The sequence below is a fragment of the Carcharhinus amblyrhynchos genome, chromosome 10, assembly GCF_965287045.1.
Source record: "Carcharhinus amblyrhynchos chromosome 10, sCarAmb.v2.hapA, whole genome shotgun sequence".
In the NCBI taxonomy this organism is placed as follows: Eukaryota; Metazoa; Chordata; class Chondrichthyes; order Carcharhiniformes; family Carcharhinidae; genus Carcharhinus; species Carcharhinus amblyrhynchos.
Genome location: NC_137333.1, coordinates 10713472 through 10740946, shown reverse-complemented (window position 1 = coordinate 10740946; position 27475 = coordinate 10713472). Strand labels below are relative to the sequence as shown.

General features: G+C 43.9%; 1 protein-coding gene across 1 annotated transcript in view; it reads right to left on the bottom strand.

The window, feature by feature from the left end:
• Window positions 1-872: 872 nt before the first annotated feature.
• uchl3 (ubiquitin carboxyl-terminal esterase L3 (ubiquitin thiolesterase)) overlaps window positions 873-27475 on the bottom strand; it is a 54479-nt gene continuing 27876 nt past the window's right edge. The window contains exons 4-8 of the mRNA XM_080197845.1: window positions 25320-25405; window positions 25011-25058; window positions 12195-12270; window positions 3448-3506; window positions 873-1418 (exon numbers count right to left, since the gene is read on the bottom strand). Coding sequence (XP_080053971.1) covers window positions 1335-1418; window positions 3448-3506; window positions 12195-12270; window positions 25011-25058; window positions 25320-25405 — 353 coding nt within the window. The 3' untranslated portion in view covers window positions 873-1334. The remainder of the gene's footprint in view (window positions 1419-3447; window positions 3507-12194; window positions 12271-25010; window positions 25059-25319; window positions 25406-27475) is intronic.

The following is a 27475-nucleotide window of genomic DNA, read 5'->3' as shown; positions in this document are numbered from 1 at the left end:
TGATCCTTGCTCTTCCCAGAAAACTCGTGGATAAATCAACATCTTTGTGCTTACCATTGACCAGAAACTCAACTGGACTCACCACATAAACATAGTGGCTGCAAGAACAGGGTCAGAGGCTAGGAATATTGCAGCGGCTAACTCACCTCCTGACTCCCCAAAGCCTGTCCACCATCAACAAGGTAAAAATCAGGAGTGTGATGGAACACTCCCCACTTGCCTGGATGGGTGCAGCTCCAACAACACTCAAGAAACTTGACACCATCCAGGACAAAGCAGCCCTCTTGAATGGCTCCACATCCACAAGCGTTCAATCCCTCCACCATCAATGCTCAGTAGCAGCAGTGTGTACTCCTATCTACAAGATGCATTGTAGAAAGCCACCAGAGACCCTCAAGACAACACCTTCCAAACCCACGACCACTTCATCTAGAAGGACAAGGGCAGTAGATACCTGGGAACACCGCCATCTGCAACTTCCCCTCCAAGTCACCCACCATCCTGACTTGGAAATGTATCAGTTGTTCCTTCACAGTCAGTAGGTCAAAATCCTGGAATTCCCTCTCTAACAGCATTGTGGGTCAACCCACAACACGTGGACTGCAGCGATTCAATGCAGCTCACCATCACCTTCTCAGGGGCAACTAGGGATGGGCAATAAACGCTGGCCAGCCAGCGATGCCCATGTCCCATGGATTAATAAAGAAAAACTTGCCACTTTGGAAAAATGCAGTTCTCAGGTGTTTTGTGGGATAGATGAGAGCGTTGGCACATTTGGACAGCTTTATGGACTGAATAGGCACCAAATGTTTTTGACCCATTCTCTCTGAAGAAAGCATTTTCCAGATGCAAGAAAATCACCAGAACACGCATACCAATATTAATTTATTGAGCACATTTAGAAAGCAAAGAGCATCAGATTTTTACCTGCTCTTGCGTACAATGTTCCAGCTATTGCAAGATGTCCATTTGTTTGCTAGTCAGTGATTAAAGTACAACTGCAGCTGGGGGTGAACAGGACAGCAAGAATCTCGCAACCCCTTCCCTCAGGTAAGTTTCTACTGCTTTCCATTAGTCACTGGGTTAAGTTTCAGAAACTGAGGACCTGCTGCTTACAGGTGATGAGACAAAAAGTACGCACCAATGTACACTTTGCTATCAGACTTCCGGAGGGAGGGGCAATTGGACATGTTCCAGAATCAAATTAAGTCTTTACACGAGTTAAAACAGATCAAGACTATCACAAGCTCAAGGACTGGAGTAAAGCAACATCACTGGAAGCCAATTCAAGTTCAGGTTTTGCCGCTCCTCTCATGTTCCAAATTTGACACCCTCTATGGCTTGTGAAGAGCCACCACTGTAAACCGTAGTTCATCCGGGTCACGCTGCATAAACTTCTTACAAACTTCGACTGCATCCTGGAGAAGACAAATGGAAAAGTCACCGCAGGCAGGAATTTGAAACTTCATACAGATAATAATAAAACTACAACACTCAGTACAACAGCTATCACGATCACATTGAGAAGTCTCACAACACCAGGTTAAAGTCCAATGAGTTTATTTGGATTCACAAGTTTTTGGACCACACACGTGAGTGATGAAGGAGCAGCGCTCCGAAAGCCCGTGATTCCAGATAAACCTGATAGACTTTAACCTGGTGTTGTAAGACTTCTTACTGTGCCTACCCCCAGTCCAACACCGGCATCCCCACTTCGTGATCACATTGGTTACCAGACACAAGACGGCAGGATTTCAGATTATGCCCTGGCTCCCAAATTAAACTGCAATGTGCTCCAAAGGCATTGTTCTAACATCCTGTGATGTAAATGGCCTCGATTTGTTTTGTTTCAATTTGGCCCATGCATCCCAACTTACTGATTGGGGACTATTTGACTGAAAGAACAATATAATTCAATAACCTCATGGTCATTTAATTGTTTATTATTGTGAAAAAATATTAATATCTCATTGCTAATGCCAACAGTGTTAATATCCTGTTGTGTATTTGACAGCAAACGTTGGAACAGAAACATTGGATAAAGTAGATAGGAGTGGATGCTTCCTCTTGTGGGACATTCTAGGACGAGAGGTCATAAACTTGCTACCCCTTATCCTAAGACTAAAATAGAGTTGAGGAGAAGCTACTTCTCCCAAAGGGTTGTGAATCTGTGGGATTTGCTACCCCAAAGTGCAATGGATGTTGGGATAGTGAGTAAATTTGAGGAGGAGTTAGATAAATTTTTAATTGGTGACGGGTTGAAGGGTAATGGGGAAAAGGCAGGAAAATGGGGATGAAGAGCGTATTAGTCATGGTGAAGCAGACCTGATTGGCCTAATTCTGTTCTTATATCTTATGAATCACTCCATCCAATTTTTTTTGGGAACTTTTACAAAGGAGTGAGAAATCTAAAACAGACAGCCAAAAGTTGTCTAAATCTCAGGATCTGGTCTGGCATGGCATACTTTCAGGAAATCAAAGGTTGATCATGCTCTGCAGCTTTCCAAATTCCACACTGTACAGATTCCGAGGATCTCAAATTCATTTGGTCTAAAAAGAATTTACCACTTGATACTTAACGTGCAAATCCCAGCCCCTGCTCCCTCACACTACCACTCTTGCACCCTCCCTTCCCCACCCCTACATTGGCAGGAATGAACACTCTGGTGTGGTTCGGGAGCCCCACTCTGGTGGCAATCTCTGCCGCACTTGTGGGTTCAGAAGGTGCGCAATCCTCTGTCTTTCAGGACTCTCTTCTCAGGCAGCTGGGGAGATTTCCAGAGCGTCTGTCCTGCTACACACCAAAATATCATTGGCAGCAATTAAATATTAAATGAAGAGTGATAACCCACAAGGGATTTACTTAATCTAATACCTATAGGAATATTTACCCAAGGGAACCTATTGGCGTTACACCATTGTCCATCAAACTCAAAATTACATAACTTATTCCATATGTTTAGAAAGAAAAATATTGATTTTGCGGGATGGCTTTGAACGGAATGCTCCAAAGCAAATCATCCGCTACTTCAGAATTCAGCCCTTGTTCATCAAGACACAATCTTCAGTTGATTAGAACGTCTATTTGCACGGTGGCACAGTGGTTAGCACTGCTGCCTCACAGCGCCAGGGACCTGGATTTGATTCCTGGCTAGGGTCACTGTCTGCATGGGTTTTCTCCAGGTGCTCCCGTTTCCATCCATGTCCAAAGATGTGCGGGGTAGGTCGATTGGCCATGATAAGTTGACCCTAATGTCAGGGAGATTAGAAGGGTAAATAAATGGGGTTACAGGGATAGGGTCTGGGTGGGTTTGTGGTCGTTGCAGACTCGATAGCCAAATGGCCTCCTTCAGCACTGTAGGGATTATGTTGGGATTATATCTAGACTGTTTCCTTTATTTCTGGGACTGCCTTCTTAACAACACTGATGTGAAACCTCATTCTTACCTCAAGAAAGTGATCAGCACTGGTAGCTCCATGATTTATAGGGAATGGTTTACGGCCATCTGTGTCGGAGAAACCAAACAAAATCTTATTCGCAGCAGATAGAACAAATTGTCAACTTATTAGTACATAAAAATACAACAGGGTGAATTTTTCCATTCCGTCCACTACGGGAATCAGAGTGGGTGAGGGGCAGACCATGGAAGAGGTCCATTGACCTCGGGTGGGATTTTCCGGATTCAGTGCGAGCGAGGCTGGAAAATCCCACCCAGTACATAACCTCGCCATGCCCCCACCAGAAAATGCAAGTAAATTAAAACCAATGGAATTGAAGCCTGCAAGGACTGTGTGGATAACTGTTCACTGTGAGAGAAGATGATTACAAGGAAGTGAGAAGATAAAAAAGAGTGAGAGAACAATAAAATGGTTCACCCTTTATGCTCACGTCAGTAATTGGAACATCCTAACCCCCTGGTGAGTGATCATCTTGGAATAAACCCAGTACAGTGTACAGGAAAATCAGGCGTGGAACTGACTAGAATTATCCACGAAGCCTGGTTTTAACATGAGCGACACTTCAAACACTTCGCTTCTCGCAAGAAATGGTGGCAGGAGTAGCCCCCAGACCCTCCGAGCCTGCCCTGCCATTCAATACAATCATGGCTGATCTATGTCGGCCTCAACTCCTTTTCTGTGCCATTTCCCCATCGCACTCTATTCCTCAATCTATTTATCCACCTCCACTTTGAATACTTCTAATGATCCAGCCTCCACTACCCTTTTAGGGCACAGAATTCCAGAGATTCACTACCCCTCTGCGAGAAGAGATTTCTACGCACTTCAAGTTTTAAATGACCGGCCTGTATCCACGGCTCACTTTCCATGATTGCGCACAATTAAAATTCATCGGGAAGGAAAAAACAAGATCAATGATGTCCCAGGATACTCACATGCGAACAATGATCCAGTTGGTCGAACAACGCAACTGCGGAATAATAGCCTAGGCCAACTCAGCACTGACTTGAAGGGGTGGGGGTGGAAGTCAAACCTCATACCAGGGGATGATTTAACTACTCACTGAATAGAATCAGACAACAGGGCAGGCATGGGGAGATGACTTTGGGCACCATTCCTCCAAAAAGTCTCTAAATTTTGATGATCTATAGCATTAAACTAATCTACAACAGAGAGGCACGATTTATGCAGTCAGGGTAGAATTTACATACATGGACTGGAGGGGAAATTAAAGACCACCCAGGTTTTGACCAATTCAGAGTGTTATAAGTGGGGGCCCCTCAAATGAGCCATCGGCATATACCCTCAGGGGGAAAAAAAAAACCTGTTTTTGGCATGATGGGGAACATTAATCGTACATTAAAGAAACTCATCGTTTGGAAATGCTTTACGACATTCTGATCGAGGGATCCTGTGTATGCTTAGCCCTGTTTGTTTCAGTCGATGCAAAGACTTCATTTTAAGATATTTCTGCCTACGCACAATTACAATTTAAATGCTGGACTGTAGGGGCTAACTCACTCTGCTAAGCTGAATGATTGTAGCTAAACTTGGCCACACGTAGAATCAGAAGGCATGATGGGTTAGCTAAAAATTGACTGCATTCCTAAAGGGTACACAACGCAGGCAAACAACAGTTTCCCATAACAGCAGCTGGGAGGATTGTTTTTCTAGACGGAGACAGCATGCAAAAAAACACTTCTAATAATGAGACAAGGGTTGAAAAATATTTTGACTTTGGTGTGTGCATTCAGTTCAAGGTCAGTTCTTAGATTCCGCACATTTCAGTACATTTTTTTTGTAGAGGGCCTGACTGAAAAGCCAGTTTCCAACTTTGCTTTTTTGCTTCTATCATGTTAATTCTTTTCAATAAAAAGAAATCATTTTAAAACTCGTACTAGCGCTGTCCTCGTCTCTTCAAATGAATGAATGGACCCACACTGTGTAGTAAAGGTAACCACCATACCCCCAGATGAACATAGGCTGCTCTCCCCTTTGAGGAGAAAGCTGACTGGTGGCGATTTAACCCGAGGATCACCACATCTTAGGCGAGAGGCAAGATTGAGAAGGTCATAAATAATCTTGCCCAGTCCGGGGATTGAACCCGCACTGCTGGCGTCGTTCTCCAGCACGAACCAGTTGCCCAGCCAACTGAGCTAAAGGACCAAATTACAATATAAATCTCTTTCTTATGGTGGCGAAAAAACCAGACGGTACTTGAGTCCCAAGCGAAGACAACAACATTTCCAGACAGCAAGTACTTTAAGCAGAGACTATTGATGCTTTTCATATGTTTTATGAGACAACATAATGACACACCAAATGATAACTTGTAATTCTTGTATCCAGTTCAGCACCTGAATTATATCATATCATTAGAGCCAAATAATGTAATTTTGATCATCAAATCAGTGATTGTTGCCTGGCGACATTGAAAGACAGCACTAATAAACAGTCACATCCAGATAATGTAAAACCATGTCAATCTTACAGGAGCTTTAAGAGATGTACTCTCAGTCACTATAATTCAAACTAATAAATCTATCATGACATTAAATAATAAATCATTCACTACACACCTCTCTCAAACCAGGAAGTTATTCTGCCTCACCGCATGCTATTTACTAGTCAATAACTGTCCACCAGGGAGACACGTGTTAAGTAGACTTAGTCCAGCTTTGTCCCTTTGTGACTCTGCTGTCGTCCAAAACAGTAAGTTCCCAGACTCTACATCCGCAGGGCAGAACTTGCCTTGAGGCAGAGGCAGGTTTGGAGTTGGGCACACTGGCAATGTCTTGCTACTGACTGGCATGCCAGTTTGCCACCTTGTGTCAAAAGGGCAGCTTCAGTAGGGTGATGGATACCCAACTGTATCCCCCGGTTACGGTAGCCCGGCACCTGTGGTCACATTATTTATTTTTGGTACTTTTATTCCAACCAAAAAACCCAATTCAAATTGAACCCAATTCATGGACGCCACGTGAGGGACAGACAAGATTCAAGCTGACAGGAGGAGGCATTGCACTCCTCCCTGGCTTGATATAAACGCTTCATCTGAGCCAAAAGGCCAAGATGGCTTTGATAAGTTATGATGTGGAGATGAACAGATCTCCCACTCAGCTGACGAAGGAGCAGCGCTCCAAAAGCTAGTAGCATTTGCTATCAAATAAATCTGTTGGACTTTAACCTGGTGTTGTAAGACTTCTTTCTTTGATAAATTAAACCAAGGCTTGACCTGATGCAATCTCATTGGCTATCCTGGTCCTTTACTCTAACTTAGCCAGGGCAAACCACCACCGCAGACATCGGCACACCCTCAGTGCCAGGGACCCAGAATCTCGGACACATTGGCTTTCTCAGCTCCAGAGCCTCTTTAATTGGACGTGGCTTCCGGAGGCAGCTTCGTAATTGATTTCTGCGTGAAAGCCTCCTCTAGATTCCTCCCACGACTCCTTACAAATGGGCACGTAAATCAGGAGGACGAGAAGGCCACTTGGCCCTTTGGGCCTGCTCCGCCATTCCATAAAATCATAAGAACATAAGAACATAAGAAATAGGAGCAGGAGTAGGCCATCTAGCCCTTCGAGCCTGCCCCGCCATTCAATAAGATCATGGCTGATCTGTTGTGGCTCAGTTCCACTTTCCCGCCCTCTCCCCATAACCCTTAATCCCCTCTCTTATCAAGAACCCATCAACCCGCTTCTTAAAAATATTTAGCGAGGCAGCCTCCACCACTTCAACGGGCAGAGAATTCCAGAGATTCACCACCCTTTGAGTGAAGAAGTTCCTCCTCAACTCCGCTCTAAACCGCCTCCCCTTTATCTTGAGGCTGTGCCCCCTAGTCCTACTGTCTTTTTTGAGCGGGAAGAGTCTCTCCACCTCTATCCTATCCATCCCATTCATCATCTTATACGTCTCAATGAGATCTCCCCTCATTCTTCTAAACTGTAACGAGTACAAGCCTAGTTTATTCAGCCTCTCCTCATAGCTCAATCCCCTCAACTCCGGAATCAGCCTAGTAAACCTCCTCTGCACTCCCTCCAGGGCCAAAATATCCTTGCGCAGGTGCGGCGCCCAAAACTGCACACAGTACTCCAGCTGCGGCCTCACCAATGCCCTATACAGCTGCAGCAAGACCTCCCTACTTTTATATTCAATCCCCCTCGCTATGAAGGCCAGCATCCCATTCGCCTTCCTGACCACCTGCTGCACTTGCAAGCTGGGTTTTTGCGACTCATGCACAAGGACCCCGAGGTCCCTCTGCACCGTCGCCTGCTGCAGTTTTTCGCCACGTAAGTAATAGTCCTTGGCTGATAATCATGGCTGATTCTACTGTAACATCCAACTCCACATTCCTGCTGGGATCCCGGGATGTTGGGATTGGGACCCGGGAAGCAGAATTTCGCACACCGTATTAACAAAATCAAAGCATGACCAACGTCACTTAACATTTTACACCAGGACGTCGCGTGGATGAACATTATTGTTGTGGCGTTACAGAATACCAGCTGACAATTTGCAGTTTTGAAAATAATGAGGCAGAACAAGGAGAGACGGTGTTAAAATTAGAACTTGGCTATTAGCTGTGAAATCAGGAGGTACTTCTTTTTAAAATTACAGATGCAAAGGATATTGGAAATGTGGAATCTAATCCCCCAAACGGTGTTGATGTTGAGTCAATTGAAATTTTTAAGACTGTCATAGAATCCAAACAGTACGAAGGAGGCCTTTTGGCCCGTCAAACCTGCACTGACAACGATCCCACCCAGGCCCTATACCCGTAACCCCATGTATTTAACCTCCTAATCCCCCTGACAGCGAGGGAGAATTTACCATGGTCAAAGCACCTAACCAACACATCTTTGGACTGTGGGAGGAAACCCACGCAGACACGGGGAGAACGTGTAAAATCCACAGAGGCAGTGACCCAGGGAACCGAACCTGGGTCCCTGGCACTGAGGCAGGAGTGTAAATCTGGGTGCATGGTGGTTAGCATTGTTGCTCACAGCACCAGGTACCCAGCTTTGATTCCCGGCTTGAGTTAACGTCTGTGTGGAGTTTGCATATTTTCCCTGCGTCTGTGTGGATTTCCTCCGGGTGCTCCAGTTTCCTCCCATAGTCCAAAGATGTGTGGGTTAGCTGGATTGGCCATGCAAAATTGCCCCTTAATGTCCTAAGGTGTGTAGGTTAGGGGGATTAGCCACAGTACAACGCGCAGGGTTATGGGCATAGGTTGAAGGGGAGGGCCTGGATGGGATGCTGTTTCAGAGACTCAGTACAGACCCAATGGGCCGAACGGCCTCTTTCTACACTGTCGGGATTCTATCGGACATGCAAAATGACCACTCGGGTGCTCCACCAACTGATGGGCAGTCAGCAGCCTTGGACCATACTTCGGGAGCTCACACCTAGAGGCAAAGGATGGGGGAAAAGGGGAAAACTCAGCACAGTTAACCTCCCCACACAAAAAAAAAATCTGTGGAGAAATCAGCCTTTTGCTTGCAATGAACAACCAGCTATCAAAAATAACATGATTGTGGGCTGCTATGTTAGGCCAAAAGTTGACATTTCTTTCAGAAGAGCAACTCAACAATATTTTATTAAGCTGTTCAGAAATTTGTGTTGCTGGTTCCTCGTAAAACAAGGCAGGAGAATTAAGCAAACAACTTTGATTGCCACAGAAATGACAAAGGTTTCAATGACCCAGCTAGGAATTCAAGCCTTCTCTGATAAAACAATGACACTAAGTTCAGTAATTGAAACAAGGCTCATGTAATGTGACAGGGTCATACTGATGATGTAATCGTTGACGATTGCAAATGCTCAAGGGTTTGCAGGCAGCAAGGAAAACTGGACAAGCAGGCCCAAAAGTTTCCAAAGCCATGAAAGATTAAAAGGGAGAGAGAGGAGGAAAGGGCTGGGAACAGGAGAGAGGAGGAAAGCAAGAAGGGGGGGGAGAGAAAAGGAGAGAAAGAAAAGGGGGGGAAGGAATGACTGAAAAGAAAGGGGGGGTTGGGAGAAAGAAGCAGGGGGATGGCAAGAAGAGAGAGGGAGAGAAAGAGCAAGGAAAAGGGGGGAAAGGAGAAGGGGGCAGGGACAGAGATGAAGGGAAGGAAGAAGGGAGGGGAACGGAAAGTGAGTCAGAGTGATAGAGAAAAGAGGTCGACGGAAGAGAGAATGTGATAAACACGAGATATGGAAGAAAAGTAAATAAATGAGGAAATTTGAAATACTTTCTGTGAAATAACCTAACCTGCTGAATATTGCAACACAGTAAACATCAGGAGAAAGGTTAAAAAACAGTGAACAGACTCAGAGACTGGGAGAAGATGTAGAATGACTGCTTTGTTTGAAAATTAACAATTTTGTTCAGTACTAAAGGACCTGACTAATTTATTTAACCTGTTCAAACAGGATGAGCGGCCAAAGCACAAACTAATAAAGAAGGCTGGGTCCCACCACACTCTTATTCCCGAGGGTTGGTTCCCAAAGAATTTGTAATGGAGACGCCCGACCTTTGTGGTTCCTACTGGCTTTAAGCACATTAATCATCTGGTACGTGAACCCTTCCAACAATTAGCCCAAGGGGTTCTTTTTGTTCAAGTATGTTGCAAACCTGGTTTGGCGGCATGCCAAAGGTGAACAGATTCCTCAGGTTGGGTTTCCAATTGGGTAGCCAACTTACAAGATGCAAGGCGGTTTGATCCCTGACGCTTGATCACATGGTGCTCGATCACGCAAATGTTCTTATATTCAGCTTGTAAAGATTGGATCCTTTGGAGTAGGTAGCCTTGGTTTGTGGCCTTATATGGGCAACTATGGGACAAGAAGCTCTAAGCATGTGACACCACCCTTAAGCAGGCGAATATAGTCGACAGGTACAGACCACTGATTAGCACTGTGATCTCCACATTCTCGAGCACTGCTAGCAGCCAAGATGGGGAGATGAATTTTCCATTTTGGGAGGTTCCTGGATAATCTGGGGATTGGCAGCCCTACATCCAGATACCCTGAAATAAGTTAAGCTGGCTCCACAAACTCGAATGTTATTGTAAGTATATTGCATCAATCGGCTGCTGCAGATTTTCCAATCTTTTCAAGGAGAAAGGTAATGGAACAAAAGGGAAAATCTGACCATAAAAATAATTGTTCCAGAGAAAGAGGCCATCCAGTCCAGTGTGCTTGTGCTATCTCTTTCAAAGAGGTTATTGATTAGACCCACCACCCTGCTCTACCTCAGACCAGAATATTTTTCCACTTTGAGCACTTATCTAACAGTTATTATTGAAACTCTTCCTATCAGCTTTTCAGACAGCTCCTTCCAGATTACAATTACTCACGGTATTTCAAAAAAATCTTGCCCCTGGTTCTTTTGTCAAACATCTTAAACTTGTGGTTTCTAGTTACCAGTTCCATTACCATTGCAAACAGTTTCCCTTTATTTATTCAATCCTCTGTTTAAAACTTCCCCTAAACTTTTCTGCTCCAAGGAAAACAACACCAGTTTTTCCTCAGTCTCTCCATGTAACTGGAGTCACTCATCCCTGCAAACCTTCCAGTAAATCTCCTCTGCACATTCCTAAACTAATGAACCAAATACAATCTGTGAATTTACTCCAATTTCAATGCACTTAAAGACAACTTTCTGGCATTGTAAATCTGTTGTATGAATTGGCTTTTGCAGGACACAGGAAGTAGTCTTACAATACCAGGTTAAAGTCCGATAGGTTTACATGGTATCACAAGCTTTCAGAGCGCTGCTCCTTCATCAAGTGAGTGGAGATTTGGATTCACAAACACAGCATATATAGACAAAGGCACAATTGCAAGACATTTGTGCCTTTGTCTATATATGCCATGTTTGTGAATCCAACTCTCCACTCACCTGAAGGGGCAGCGCTCCAAAAGCTCGTAATATCAAATAAACATGTTAGACTTTAACCTGGTGTTGTGAGACTTCTTACATGCCCACCCCAATCCAACACCGGCATCTCCACATCATGTCAACCTTTCAGGAGGAAGAGGATAATGGATTGAAGGTGGAATCTCGTGATAAAAATAGCTGCTTTTAAACATGTCCTTTCAATGGGAAAGCAGAGAATTATAAAGTGATCTTTGGACAAGTATTTGTATAAATGATTTACAAAGCATTACAATCTTGCATTTATTTCCACTCACCCAAGCCATAGGAGGAGATGGTGGCATAGTGGGACTATCACTGGACTAGGAATCCAGAACCAGGCTATTGTTCTGGGGTCATGGTTCGAGTCCCACCATAGCAGCTGGCAGAATTTAAATTCAATTAATAAAGTCTGGAATTGTTACAAAGTTAATGGCAACCATGGCTATTGTCGTAAAAACCTATCTGGTTCACTAATGCCCTTTCGGGAAGAAAATCCGCTATCTATACCTGGTCTGGCCTACACTTTACACAGACCCGCAGCAGACTCTTAACTACCCTCTGAAATGGCCTACCAAGCCACTCAGTTTAAGGGTGAATAAGGGTGGGAGACAAATGCTGGCACTGCCAGTGACACCCACATTGAAGTCACGCGTAGACAGATTTCTGATAGATAAGGGAAATAAGGGTTATGGGGAGCAGGTGGGAAAGTGGAACTGCTCCACTTCAGATCAGCCATGATCTTATTGAATGGCGGGGCAAGCTCAAAGGGCTAGATGGCCTATTCCTGCTCCTATTTCTTATGAAAGGATAAACAAAACTAAGATTCACTTACCCAGTTCATACAGATAGCCATCAACATTTACAAAGGTTATAAAATGCAAATCTACTTTCTCGTCTATGCTCGGTGCCTGAAAGAGAAGAAATAATGTTGATAAAACATTTGAATTATGACATCTTCATTCACAATGATCGTAAATTTTCTCTACAACATAAAGCCAGGATACTGTGGAAATTATATTGTAATTCCAACTATGGCAAAATATTTAATTCACTTTGTTCTGCAGGATTAAGGATGCTCACTTCAAACGAAGCAATAAATATAGTGAAACTATAGTTAAAAGCAGTTACAAAATGCAGATGCTGGTCGGGAAGAATTAAGTTACAATTGTGGAGATTAAGTTATGACAAACAACTCTTAAGTAATGGAAAATGATTATTAGCCAAACAAGGCCTTCAGTGAGGCCAACACTTGTGTACTCAGGATCAACAACTAAATCTAAACCTTGTGTTAGTTCCATAAATACTGCTTCCAGCTTTGGCCACAGTCTGAAAGCAAGGCCCTTTTCAATAATAAAACTCCAAAAAGCAAGGAACAGTGAATTATAACTGTTACATTTTCTGTATGAATCATCAGAACACCTTGCAATGTTCTGCACCGTATTGTGTTCTCGCTTGTGCACAAGTAATTGACACTTGGAAGTCTGAGTATTCAGTGCCTAGTGCTGTGTACACCCAAGTCAACAATGGTACCGAGTTTTGTTTGTATCCAGGTATTTGACAGTACCTTTTCACCTTCAAAATATTTGCCAGAAGTACAACAAAAATACAAAAATGAAGGAGCTTCAAAGGTAGATTTGTATTTACTTTTGGCAAGTGTGCCAACAAAGTTCATTGATTAGATTCAGCGATTAGATATGAATCAGCAAATACATGGATTTTCAGAAGATGTTTGATAGGAATATAGGAATTAAGAGAAGTAGGCAAATTCAGCCCTTTGAGCCTGTTCCGTCATTCAATTAAATCATGGCTGATATCTCTCTGGTCACAAATCCATCTCTCCACCTGCCCCCATATCCCTTTAACCTCTTCTTTAAAAGAAATATATCTACCTCCTTCTTGAAACCATGCAATGATTCAGGCTGTACCATGCTACGGGGCAGCGAGTTCCACAAATTCACCACCCTCTGAGAACTAGTTCCTCTTCATCTCAGTTTTAAACCTCTCAACCTGTACCTATGACCTCTTGTTTTAGATTGTCCTGTAACAGGAAACATTTGGTCTACATTTACTTTAATCCTTTCTAAAAATTTTCCAGCTCAATCTGATCCCCTCTCATCCATCTAAACTCCAGCAAGTACAAGCCCAAACTGTTTGATCTCTCCTTGTACGTCAACCCCTTCATCCATACAACAGTGTAAGAACAGATCAGTCTTGTAACAACTCCCCTCCTAACAGCAGTGTGGGTGTACGCAAAACCAGGGAGACTGCAGTGGTTCAAGAAGTGGCTCACCACCAGTTCCATCACCATCTCAGGGGTGATTAGGGATGGGCATCAATGTCTCATGAATTGATAAATTTAGAGCATTAAGGACATTGGTGAGACCACACCTAAAGTACTTGGTCTCTTTATCCAAGGAAGAATATATTTTCCTTCGATGGAATGCACTAACTTTCAATAAATTACATCCTGAGGTGATAGGGCCATCCAATGAGGTTACAGTCAACAGAACGGGCCGAGAAAAATGAGATGATCTCACTGAAACGGATAGAGTGCTGGACAAGTAGATACGAAGAGATTGTTTCCCAGGCTGGAGAGTCTCCAGATAAGGGATCAACCATTTATGGCTCAGGTGATGAGAAATTTCTTCACTCAAGGGTTGTGAATCTTTGGAATTTTCCACCCAGGGATCGGTGGAGGTTCAGTCACTGAGTATATTGGGGAGCATGGTGGAACAGTGGTAACTGCTGCCTCACAGTATCACAGACCTGGCTCAATTCCTGTTTTGGGTAACTATCTTGTGGAGTTTGCATGTTCTCCCTGTGTCTGTGTGGCTTTCATCCATGTGCTTTACTTTCCTCCCACAGTCCAAAGAGTGCACGTTAGGTGAATTCGCCATGCTAAATTGCCCCTTAATGTCCCAAGATGTGTAGGTTACAGGGATTAGCAGGGTAAATGCACAGAGTTAGGGAGATAGGTTGCAGGGCGGGGGGTGGTGATATGGGCTTGGGTAATATGCTGTACCAGAGAGTTGGTGCAGATTCAATGGGCAGAATGGCCTCCTCTTACACTGTGGGGATTCTATGTTAAAGACCGAGTTTGACAGATTTTTTGAACAAAGGGAATCAAGAGGATTTGATTTTATATTATTGTCACATGCATTAACATACAGTGAAAAGTATTGTTTCTCGTGCGCTATACAGACAAAGCACACCATTCATAGAGAAGGGAACAAGAATATTCGGTGCTGAGTTTAGTCATGGCAACAATGCCAGCATAGGCACACCACGATACTCAGCACATCTTGAACGGGAGCCAGAAGGTGAGATATCATTCTCAGGGAGCTAATGGTGGAATGGCAAACAGCAGATTGCAGCTTCTGAATTTCTTTGCATTTATCTGAGCATCTGGCCTTAATCAAAGTGACTGTGCGATCTGCGTAGCAATACTCGGGAAGGGCCATTAGCCTGACTGTTATTTTTCAGTAAATCCTGGCCCAATTTGTTCAACAAAGTCCCAAAATGTAAAGATCAACTTCAGAGCTTATGGATAACCTTTCTAGAGTCTAATCAGATGACGATATCCAACACGTACCAGCCGACTCAAAAACAGCTTCTGCCCTGCTGCCATCGGACTTTACCGTGTGTTAACACAAACAGATAAATGCTAGAAAATCTCAGCAGGTCTGACAGCATCTGAAACAAGAGAATAGAGCCAATGTTTCAAGTCTAGATCGTCCTTCATCAGAAACTTAAAAACGTTGGCCCTATTCTCTCTTCATGGATGCTTTCAGACCTGCTGAGATTTTCCAGCATTTTCTGTTTTTGTTTCAGATTCCAGCATCTGCAGTATTTTGCGTTTACTAGATATTAAGTTGACCTTTCTCTACACCCTAGCTACGACTGTAACACTACATTCTGTACTCTCTGCTTTCCCTCTCTATGTACAGTATGGGTTTGTCAGTACAGTGCATAAGAAACAATAGTTTTCACTGTATATTAATACACGTGACATGGGTGGCTCTGTGTATGCAGGAGCCAGCTTCGACGGACAGCTTCTTCCCTGCTGCCATCAAACTTCTGAATGGGCCTACCTCATAACTAATCTTTCCCTTGCACCCTAGCTACGACTGGAACACTACATTCTTCACTCTCCCCTTTCCTTCTCTATGAATGGTATGCCGTGTCAGTATAGCGTGCAGGAAACAACACTTTTCACTGTACACCAATACATGTGACAATAATAAATCAAATATCCTGTCTGGATTTGGACAAACCACCCTCTCAGCATCATCTGAGTTTGTACATTCTCCTCGTGTCTGCGTGGGTTTCCTCCAGGTGCTCCGGTTTCCCTCCCACAGTCCAAAGATGTGCGGGTTAGGTTGATTGGCTGTGCTAAAATTGCCCCTTAGTGTCCTGAGATGCTTAGGTTAGAGGGGCTAGCGGGTAAAATATGTGGGGTTATGGGGATAGGGCCTGGGTGGGACTGTATTCAGTGCAGACTCGATGGGCCGAAGGGCCTCTATCTGCACTGTAGGATTCTATGATCTCGTCAGGAAACACCCACTCATGGCTCATTTTTAAGCTGCTGCATTATACAAGCAATGCTTGCAGATCTAGAAACTTGGATGAATACACTTACAGCACCAGCCACTCCGCAGTCAGTCACACAGTGTACGAGGGCACCGTGGGTTGATTCAAGTTAAGACTTTTCTTCATCCCTGCCCTGTGGGAGAAGCTCGGTGCATCTACCTTTTAGCATTCTGCAGATTAGCATATAAGCACAGGCAGCACCGCACTCTGAAGCCAAAGGTACCGCGCTGCATAAACAAGGCATTGTTCAAACAAAGCATCAAAAAGTAAAGCGTACAAAACCAGGCTAGAATCAACAGGCATAACGCTCCCCTCCAACAAAGAACTCTTCACAACAGGAATGAACTAGCATGAATCACATCAATCCCAGAATGACCACGTCCCAAAAACAGTTTTGTTCCATTTCTCCGTTGTGTCAATTAACAATTTCAGAAAACTTGACCCTGCACTGTCCCATACTGACATACACCGCACAGAATTCTACAGTGCAGAATGAGACCATTCGGCCCATCGAGCCTACACTTACTCTCTGACAGAGGATCTTACTCAGGCCCTGTATCTGTAACCCCCTTGTATTTACCCTGCTAATCCCCACGACAAAGGGGCAATTTAGCATGGACAAATCAACCCAACCCGCACAACTCTGGAATGTGGGAGGAAACCGGACCACCCGGAGGAAATCTGGGCAGACACGAGGAGAACGTGCAAATTCCAGACAAAAAGACAGTCACCCGAGGTCGGAATTGAATCCGTGTCCCTGGCGCTGTGAAGCAACAGTGCTAACCACTCGGCTACCATGCCATTCTCCACTCTGCCACTGAGTCACCCAGGCACAGGCTGGTCAACGTAGAGACACACAAATCCTTTCAGCCACAAGACAACGATACAACTGATCTTTAAGAAGAATCGAGAGCAACGAGAATGTGGTACTTGCTGGAATAGAAACCCGACAGTGCAGGAGGCCATTCGGCTCATCGACTCTGCACCGATCAAAATCCCACCCAGGCCGTATCCCCTTGACCCCACGTATTTACCCTAGCTAGTCCCACTGACGCTAAGGGGCAACGTAACACAGTCAATTAACCTAACCCGCACATCTTTGGACTACGGGAGGAAACTGGAGCACGTGGAGGAAACCCACGCAGACATGGGGGGAACATGCAAACTCCACACTGATGGGTCACCTGAGGCTGGAATTAAACCCGGAACCCTGGTGCTGAGAGGCAGCAGCGCTAACCACTGTGCCACCCAATACTTGAGACAAATATCACAAACTTCAGGAGAAGCTAAATAAATGCATGTGAGAGAAATGAGCCTCTAACTTCTTCCACTTCTGATGGAAGGTCATTGATCTAAAAAAGTTAATTTTTTTCTCCACTACTGTTGAATGACCTGCTAAGTATTTGCACATTTTCTGTTTTTAATTTCAGATTTCCATCACACGCAGCACTTTGCTTTTGGATTTAGGAATGAAAGGATTATGTTGATATACGAGAGATGGGAGGAGGCTTCCGTGTGGTATAAACACTGACATGGGCTTATTGAACTAAATCGTCTGCTTGTCCTGCCAGATGTTGTGCAAAGATAGGACTGGACTTCAAACAGAAGTTGATGACAAGGGAGCTCTTTAAAAAAAAAGCAGCAATGCTTAGATGTGTTCTCAGGGAAAATGTCATGTAAATAGCAACATTGTTAGTGGAATAAAGTATTTGTACCTTAAACCAATCTGCTTTTCTTCATGCGAACCACACCACATTTCCAAAAGCAGGGTGTTAAAACATATTAAGCAACATTTCTGAGTTGGCAAACAACACGTGACGATTGTGCGCACACACACACACACACACACACACCTTTTTGCTCAGGGGGCTATATTTCAAATCGGTGGTTTGAAAGCAATAACTCGCATCATTCCAGAAAAATGGACATGCCTTTTACCCAGAGGAAGAAAAGCACATCGAGATTAAATCCCCCGACTAGCAATGTCATTACATTAGCTAATAGAGGAATGCTGCTTGCGAGGTTCGAAGCTGACTAGACAGTACACAAGTGGGTCAACTGGCATCTGCCCAAGACCTGCTCTGGAATTCTATCACCCTGCCCACCACGGGAATTGGAGCGGGCCAGGGGCGGACAATGGGAATGTCCATTGACCTCAGGCAGGGTTTTCCAGTCTCGGGTTGAGCGAGTCTGTAAAACATCATCCGTTGGACAGGATTTACTGCCTTGCTCAGGGGAGATGTAAAATCTGGCCCAAGGCCAATGGAGGATTTCTGTTCTGGGAGCCTCACCTGCCCCGATTCCGGGACAGGAGAAGTAGTAGGTTTTTGGCCTTAGGGTCATAGCTCAGAGTTATACAGTGCAGCAAAGGCCCTTCGGCCCATTGAGTCAGCACTGACAATATCTACGAAAAGATACACTAATCCCTTATGCATTCTAACTATGAACACAGCTGGTCAACATGCCCCCCAAAAATTAAGTGTTCAAGGAGGTATACAGTACATTTGGAAAAAACAACTTGGTACATGGGTAGAAGGACCTGTGGGAGCTTGTTATGCATAAACTGGCTTTTCCTATGTTACAACACTTCAAAAGTAATTGATTGGATAGGATGGCATGGTGGAACAGTAGTTAGCACTGCTGCCTCGCAGCGCCAGGGACCCGGGTACAATTCCAGCCTTGGGGCACTGTCTTTGCGGAGTTTGAATGTTTTCTCCATGTCTACGTGGGTTTCCACTGGATGTTCTGGTTTTGTCCCACAGTCGACAGAGGTGCAGAGTAGGTTGACAGGCCATGCTAAACTGCCGCTTAACATTGGGGGACTAACAGGGTAAATGTGGGTTTATGGGGATGCGGCCTGGATGAGATTGTTGTTGCTGCAGGCATAATGGGCCTCTGAACTGTAGGGATTCTATGATTCTAAAATGCATTTGCAGAATGGGTGGGGGTTCCTGTGGGTGTGAAAGGTGCTGTATAAATGCAGGTCTTTCAAAGTTTATTAATTAGTGTCGCAAGTGGGCTTACAATATCACTGCAATGAAGTTACTGTGAAAATCCCCTAGTCGCCACACTCTGGTGCCTGCTTGGAGACACTGAGGAAGAATCTAGCATGGCCAACGCGCCAAACCAGCACATCTTTCAGACTGTGGGAGGGAACTGAGCACCCGGAGGAAACCCACGCAGACACGGGGAGAATGTGTAAACTCCGCTGGGAATTGACTTTGGGTCCCTGTCACTGTGAGGCAGCCGTGTTAACCACTGTGCCACCATCATTTTTACTCACTGGCTTCACCTCTTATTCTGAGGGTAGAGATCACTTCAAAAATCCCTGTGTTACCAAGCGACACTTCGCAGAGAAATTGTTTCGAATACACATGCGCCCTTTTCTCACCCTTGAGGTAAGCACGTCGCCACGCAGCACATTTCATCTTCTCATTCCTGATATCCACTGGGCAGATCCCTGGATGGTAAGTAGTCATAAGGAGGAGTGCGGATGCTACTGTTCTCTGGAGTTGGGCTGGGCATTTGACCGGGTCCCTCCCGTTCTGCTGCAAGTTAGGCAGAAATCCCCTTTTTCATACATAAGCTCCGAGGAAATTCCAATGCCGGAATGCAGAGACCTGATGGAATGCTCCATCTGTTGCCCTGAGCAATTCAGCGTAGACAACTCACACTTACGCTGTGAAGTGATACCAGTGATACACAAAACCACACAGGGCATTAATTTAAAACCCCATCGCACCTACACAGGTAACATTCTGGTGTATGCTAATATTTTTGTTTCCTCTTTTTTTTAAAAACTCTTGTAGTTGCCAACACAACAGACTTTCCTAATTGAAGTGTTGAAAGGAGACATTTTACTGGAATGCCTTGCGAGTTACATCACAGTCTTTATGTCTGGGACCCGGTGTAAACCACAACATTCCTTCAACACTTAAGCAATTCCTTTGGTAGACTCATCGACATTTGTAGACAGACACTCCCAAGACCCTCTCAGTTGCAAAGATGACCTAATTGTACCTCCATTCCATTGCTTGCCTCTGCTACAGTCTCAGCCCACCAGCTGCTGAAATCTTTCTCCTCCAACCTTTGTCACCTCTACACACAGAATTTCTAGGCCAGAATCCCGCTCTCCACTAATTTCAGAGCACCCAGAGCTCTTCATTCCACTGCTCAGCAAGTTTCACTTACCCTATTCTTCATTAACACTACCCACGTTTCCAGCTCATCCCAGAATAGAAAATTCTCATTGTCGTGTTCTATATATTCTGGCTGTCTGAACCCATTCTCAAATCTGTAACCAACCCCATCGCCCCCAACCCCCCCCGGACAGTACAAACCCCTCCAAATTCTCCATTCCTCCCACTCTGGCATCTGGCACATCTGCACCTCCCTTCGCCCGTTTAATGAAAACCATCACGAGAATTTTCTCGTCCATGGCAATCATTCAGTCGTCGGCAAGATTTGAACAAAAGCTTAGCAGTTAACTGTCCCCTAGTTATTCTCCATGACGATGCCTTTATCAATCAGAGTCAATCTATTAACCAAATCAGCACTCTCTTCTCATGTAGCATAAACTGTTGTTTCCTTTACTGCTGGTATTCCTGCGCACTGTCCTGATAAGTGCAGGATAAAAAGTTTCAGCAGCATGTTCTTTTTTCAGCAATAATCATTTCTTCACACAGAGTGCTCTGAACCTTTGTGCGTGGTCAGAGAGAAAAGCACACTGAAATTGTTTAAGAAAACGTGGGTGCTGTGATCTGCAAATGGAAAGGGTTGAGGGGCTGGGTGCTGAGGAGGAAGTCTGAGGTTATTTCTGTCTGGACGGGTGAGGATAGGATAGAAGTCTTCTTCAATCATGGCCACCTTGAGCAGTATTGAGCCAGATTTGCAAAACACCAAAAAAAAACAGAATCTGAGATAACCAAACAGCATTTCATAGAATCTCTAAAGTGCAGAAGGCGGCCATTCAGCCCATCAAGTCTGCACTGACCGCAATCCCACCCAGCCCATAACGTGTTTACCCTGCCAGTCCCCCCTGACACTAGGGGCAATTTAGCACATCCAATCAACCTAACCACCACAATTTTGGACTGTGGGGGGAAACTGGAGCACCTGGAGGGAACCCACACTGACACAGGGAGAAAGTGCAGACTCCGCAGAGACAGTGACCTGAGGCCGGGAATCGAACCCAGGTCTCTGGTGCTGTGAGGCAGCACTGCTAACAACTGTGCTGCCTGTTGAAAGCAGATTCATGCTGGTTGCAACAGCAGTGCTATTCTGGTTTTGGAGGATGTTGAAAGAATGATCTCATTTCTCCTATGATGCGTACGGAAAAAAAAACCTTTGACTAATTTTACACATGACAATAAACCCTCAGGGCATCTCTGTCAATAATAGTAGCAAATAATCAAGGTCTCTCTAATGGCTCATTCTGAAGTCAGCAACTATCCTAAGTGACCAGGAACTGGTCAGGGTCTACGATGAATTAACAGGTTTCAACCAAGTTGGCAGTAGAGTAGGGTTATCCGCATAGGCAAGGATTAGGCGGGGGATGGGTTGAACATTGTTCACCTGCTCCTGTTAACCATGTGCTAAGCCCCGGAGAAAGGTGGCCGGCATGGATACCAGATAAGATTGTAATAGGCCTGATTGTGGCATCACCCACACAGCTATATACATGCTGCTTTTCAAACACTGCATCGTTGGATGACGTACCAGAGGGAAAGCGGCAGCTGTGAAAGTGTTCCCTTGTAAGTGGTGAAGGGAGAAATTTGGGTGGGGTGGGAAAAAAAGCATGTCTAGTCAACACTGGAAATAATTAAAAGTTTAACTTGCAATTATGCAAACACAAGACCCACTTTGTTTTCAAAAGCCTGAAGTAAATCTCAACGAACCAAGCAATTGCCTACAATTTTGGTATCCTCAACAGAGGAAAGGATGTCCTCGCTATAGAGGGAGTACAGCGAAGGCTAATTCCTGGGATGGCAGGTCTTGTCATACAAGGAGAAACTAAATTGGTTAGGATTATATTCACTGGAGTTAAGAAGAGTGAGAGAGGATCTCGTAGAAACTTCTAAAATTAGACAGGGTGGATTCAGAAAGAATGTTCCCAATGGTGGGGGAGCTCAGAACTAGGGGGGTCATAGTTTGAGGGCAAGGTTTTAGAACTGAGGTGAGGAGAAATTTCTTCACCCAGAGGGCGGTGAATGTGTGGCAGTTGAGGCCAAAACGTCTGCTTTCAAGAAGATATAAGTTAATGGGCTAATGGGATCAAGAGATATGGGGGGAAAAAAAAATCAAGATATTGAATTTGATGATCAGCCGTGATCAAAATGAATGGTGGAGCAAATTCAGAGGGCCGAATGGCCTACTCCTGCTTCTGGTTTCTAGGAATAAGAGACCAGGAATTTTGCAATGGTAACTTGCTTCACGATACGCATCCACCGCCAACATAGCGAACATTTTATTGAACGGTGGAGCAACTCAAGGGGCCGAATGGTCTACTTCTGCTCCTATTTCATACGTTTGTATGCAACACCAGGACATCCCGATTGACCAGGCCACCCTATTCAATATCAACAGTGAATTCAGGGATTCTGACTCAGTTGAAGCGTTCCGAGGGGAATTTGGTGAATCCCCCTTCAAGAGGCAGCAGGCACGGCTGTGGTTTCAGAACCAGGAAGTCAAAACGGTGGCAAGGATTTCTGAAGCGAGGTTTGAATGGGCTGAACAGACTTTGCGCACTGAAGACAGGAAAATTGGCCATATTGACATGTTCATTCCTACGTAAAAATGCAACTGGTTGAGCCTAAAGAACAGAACATGGCATCAATAAATGCAATTTCACAAGTAGAAGGGTGAAAAAAAAAAGGAATGAGTTGTTACAAAGTAAATTAATAACAGCCAAACAGGCTATGATAATCACTGAGAAAAAAAAGTACAATCATTCGCTAAGTTATTACACAAATGCAATTTTATATTTAGACAAGAGAATAGGAATAAAATATGAGTTTTTAAAATCAGAGATTGTAATTATCCAGTTACTTATAAATTAAAAGGGGAAGAAAGTTTAGCTCAAAGCACTCCTCTACCTCCATAATGAAAATATTTAGACAATTAAAAAACATTCTTTATACTTAATTTTTTATAAACACCAATTTTCTGACTTGTCTGGGAAGCTGTCAGGTTGTCTCACTCTCAGCTCAACATTTTTGTGATGTTATTTAATAGCTGAGGGAGGTACACAGCTGTGCCACTAACCTCTGTAGAGGCCACATTACTTGCTTCAGAGCCAATCTGTACTCACCTACCCATGTTATTAACGGAGGATGGAGCTGGTAGCATGAATCATTGGATTCAGCAGCTCCAGATCTCAGGCAAATCCAAAGTCCTGGATCTGGAAAGTGAGCAGTTGTATGACCTACCCTAGGCCCCAAAATGGCAACAGGAAGTGTGCCAGTAATGAGCAGAAGGCAGCCTTCTTGACCATCACCTTGCTCACCAACTTAAACATTCACTCCCTCAATCACTGGCGCACAGTGACAGGAGCGTAGACCAACTACAAGATGCACTGCAGGCAAATCGCTAAACCTCCTTCGACTGCACCTTCCAAGTTCGCAAACTATTCACTTAGAAGGACAAGGGTAGCAGATGCATGGGCATACCGCCAGCAGCAAGCTCCCTTTCAAGTCAAGCACTATCCAGACTTGGAAATGTATCACCATTCCTTTACTGTCGCTGGGTCAAAATCCTGGTACTCCCTCCCCAACAACAGAGTACTCCTACATCACATGGACTGTCGGGGTTCACCACCACCTTCTCAATAGTAATTAGGAGTCAGCAATAAATCTGACCTAGCTGGCATATTCCAAATCCCATAACAAATAAAAACACTGGGTAAGAACAAAGAAGAGACATTCCTTACTCATGTCAGATGCATGTATTAAAACTTTCATCTGCACATGCAAAGAATACTTTCAAGTTTGTAGATAACAAAGCTAGATGGAAACATGTACTGTGAGATTGATGTAAAGAGACTTCAAATGGACTTGGATAGATTTAGCGAATGGGCAAAAACGTGGCAAATGGATAACAATATGGGTAAATGAGAAGCTATTCAATTTAGTAAATACTTCTTGAAACTTATTTGACCAAGGGAAATTGATGGCCAAGTGATATTATCGCTAGACTATTAATCCAGAAACTCAGCTAATGTTCTGGGGACCCAGGTTCAAATCCTGTCACTGCAGATGATGGAATTTGAATTCAATAAAAAAAAAAATCTAGATCTAAAAATCTACTGATGACTGTGAAACCATTGTTGATTGTCAGAAAAAAATCCATCTGGTTCATGATTGATCTCTAGGGAAGAAACTCTGCCGTCCTTACCTGGTCTGGCCTACATTTGATTCCAGAGCCACAGCAACTGCTCTCTAAATAGCCTAGCCAAGGGCAAAAAAAGGCTAGCCAGCAATGCCCATGTCTCATGACTGAATTAAAAAATAAGATTTTAGTCATTGGACCTAATATCTCATTACGCAGTTATATTGACAGCCATTTCACTTTTCAGTTTTAGTCAAACTTAGAATCCCTACAGGGAAGAAGAAGGTTACCCAGCCCATCGAGTCTCTACTGACAACACTCCCATCCAAGTCCTATCACTGCCACCCCATGCACTCACCCCACCAGTCCCCTGACACTCAGGATCAATTTAGCATGGCCAATCAACCTAACCCGCACATCTTTGGACTGTGGGAGGAAAGTGGAGCACCCGGAGGAAACCCACACAGGGGAGAATGTGCAAACTCCACAGAGAGAGAGTGACCCAAATTGAACCTTGGTCCTTGATGCAGTGCTAACCACTGTGCCGCCCTTGAAAGCGGCCATTTTTTTTTTGATAGAACCTTACATTCTGTCAAACCTAACCACTCAACCTGCATTCTCACAGACACTGGCATCCACTCGCCTCAGTGCGCATCTTCGTGTGAAAGGTCACCATGGGAATTTGGGACAGATTCATGACATTGCAGATTAACGGTGAAACAAATAAACATACCTCAGTTTGTCCTTCCTGTGCACTGAATTCATGTGTAACACGAATACTCTGAAAAGAACACAAACAGGAGTAAGCAACTTTCCCTGAACGAGTGAAAATGGCACTTTAATCTCAACTCCAAATTTAGTGGTGACGCAGTCTATTCCAACAGATTATTGAAACTAAAACGCTAACTTTTTTTTTAAGTAATAATATTTATTTCAAGAATCTTAAAAATTCAATATTCCATCTTAGAAATATGCATTAAAAAAAATCACACTGCCACCTTAATCCTCGTTTCTATTATGAAAAAGAAACATGCAAAGTTACCTCATCATTTTCTAGGTATTTTGCTTTCTCTTCAGGACTTAATGGGGCAGAATTGTCCAAAAACTTTTTCATCACTGAGTTTGTTTCTGCCCAAAACATAGCGCAAGGAAATGAATTACATTAATTGCTGAATTATTGCACATATCAAATGAGAATATCTTACATAGAAGCATCAACAACCTCCTGGAAAATCTTTCTTCAGTAAGAGATGGTCACTAAAATAAGGAAATAGTGCATAATTGATCATAGAATCCCTGCAGTGCAGAAAGAGGCCATTCAACCCATTTGGGGCAGTACGGTAGCACAAGGACCACAAATGCTGGCCTGGCCAACAATGTCCACATCCAGAGAACGATTAAGGAACTTCTGCTGGTTGCAGAATCAAATAAGAGACTTTTCAGCAAGAAACATAAAATCAAAAATTGGTAGTTATTAAGGACCAGTTGGTGCTTCCCATCTCATTACCAATAGCAGAGAAGATGCGTCATTCAGCTAGTTTGGGGAAAATATATACATCATTATTAAATGAATGATTATTGGCCATGATTAGATACTGTGTATAAATTCAGAACTGGAACCAATGCTAGATTTGTGTTATCGGAATTTTAAAGAGTGATCAAAATGTTAACATAATGGCTGGATTTCTCGGGCATCCCTGTACCACTGCCAGTGAGAAAGGAGAATTTGGCGCTCAGCCAAGTCTTCGTTCACAGCAGCAGAATCAGATAATCCCAACTGGGGACAGGTTGGAGAATTCTGGCCATAATCATCATCATAGAATCATACAGTGCAGAAGGAAACTATTGGGCCCATCGAGCCTGTACCGACCACAATCCCACCCTGGCTCCATAACCCCACATATTTATCCCACTAATCCCTCTAACTTATGCATTGCAGGACACTAAGGAGCAATTTTTAGCATGGCTAATCCACCTAACCTGCACATCTTTGGATTGTGGGAGGAATCCCACACAGAACGTGCAAACTCCACACAGACAGTGACCCAAGCCAGGAATCGAACTCAGGTCCCTGGCACTGTGAGGCAGCAGTGCTAACCACTGTGCCATCATGCCACCTCGGACTTAGACTTAGTTCAGAAAGCAGCTTGGATTTGGGTTGCTTGTGTTGTTGTACTTTGAAGAGAGAAAATGTTATTTAAAAAATAAATGTAGCGAGCTTTAGTCCCTGGCTATCTGACCAGGAAGCTACATTACTAAGTCTTAACATGGAACACAATCACTTCCTCAAAAAAAGAGTAAACACTGGGAAGTGCGTCATACCCAACTGGAACACCTCATCACTTCTGTCGAATTATGGCAGCTCTTAAGATCTCTCAGTGCCTTGTCCAATGTTTCAAGTATAACACTTCTCAACTACTCACATACTGGCAACAAAAATGAGGATTGGGACAATCACTCAGTGGAAAGATGCTGAGGTTGTGGATAGATAGAAATATCTTGAGGTTCAAATACATTGTGATAGAATCCCTGAAGTACAAAAGCAGGCCATTCAACCCACTGAGCCTGCACTGACTACGAGTCCATCCAGACCCTATCCTCGTAACCCCATGCGTTTACCCTAGAGACCGTACACTTAAAAGGACCCCAACAGTATTTTTGGTTTGATAAATTGAGGCAGAATGTACAAGAGTGAAAAGGTAATGATAAATTTGTACTGTACAAGACAATAGTCTGACCACATTTAGAGTGCTAAATACAGTTCTGGACTCCCAATTAAAGCAATAACATTAAAACACAGCATAGATTCAATGGGGTGATACCAGGGTCGGAAACAACATCTCGGAATTCAGGTTTGATATCTTGTGATTATATAGTGTGGAATTCAGGTTTGATATCTTGTGGTTATATAGTGTGGAATTCAGGTTTGATATCTTGTGGTTGTATAGTGTGGAATTCAGGTTTGATATCTTGGGATTATATAGTGTGGAATTCAGGTTTGATATCTTGTGGTTGTATAGTGTGGAATTCAGGTTTGATAGCCTGGGATTATATGGTGCAGAGTTCAGGTTTGATGCCGTGAGATTATACAAGAGTGTGGAGGTCAGTTTTGATATCCTGGGACTATATGGTACAGGGTTCAGGTTTGATACCCTGCAATTACACCAGAGTGTGGAGGTCAGTTTTGATATCCTGGGA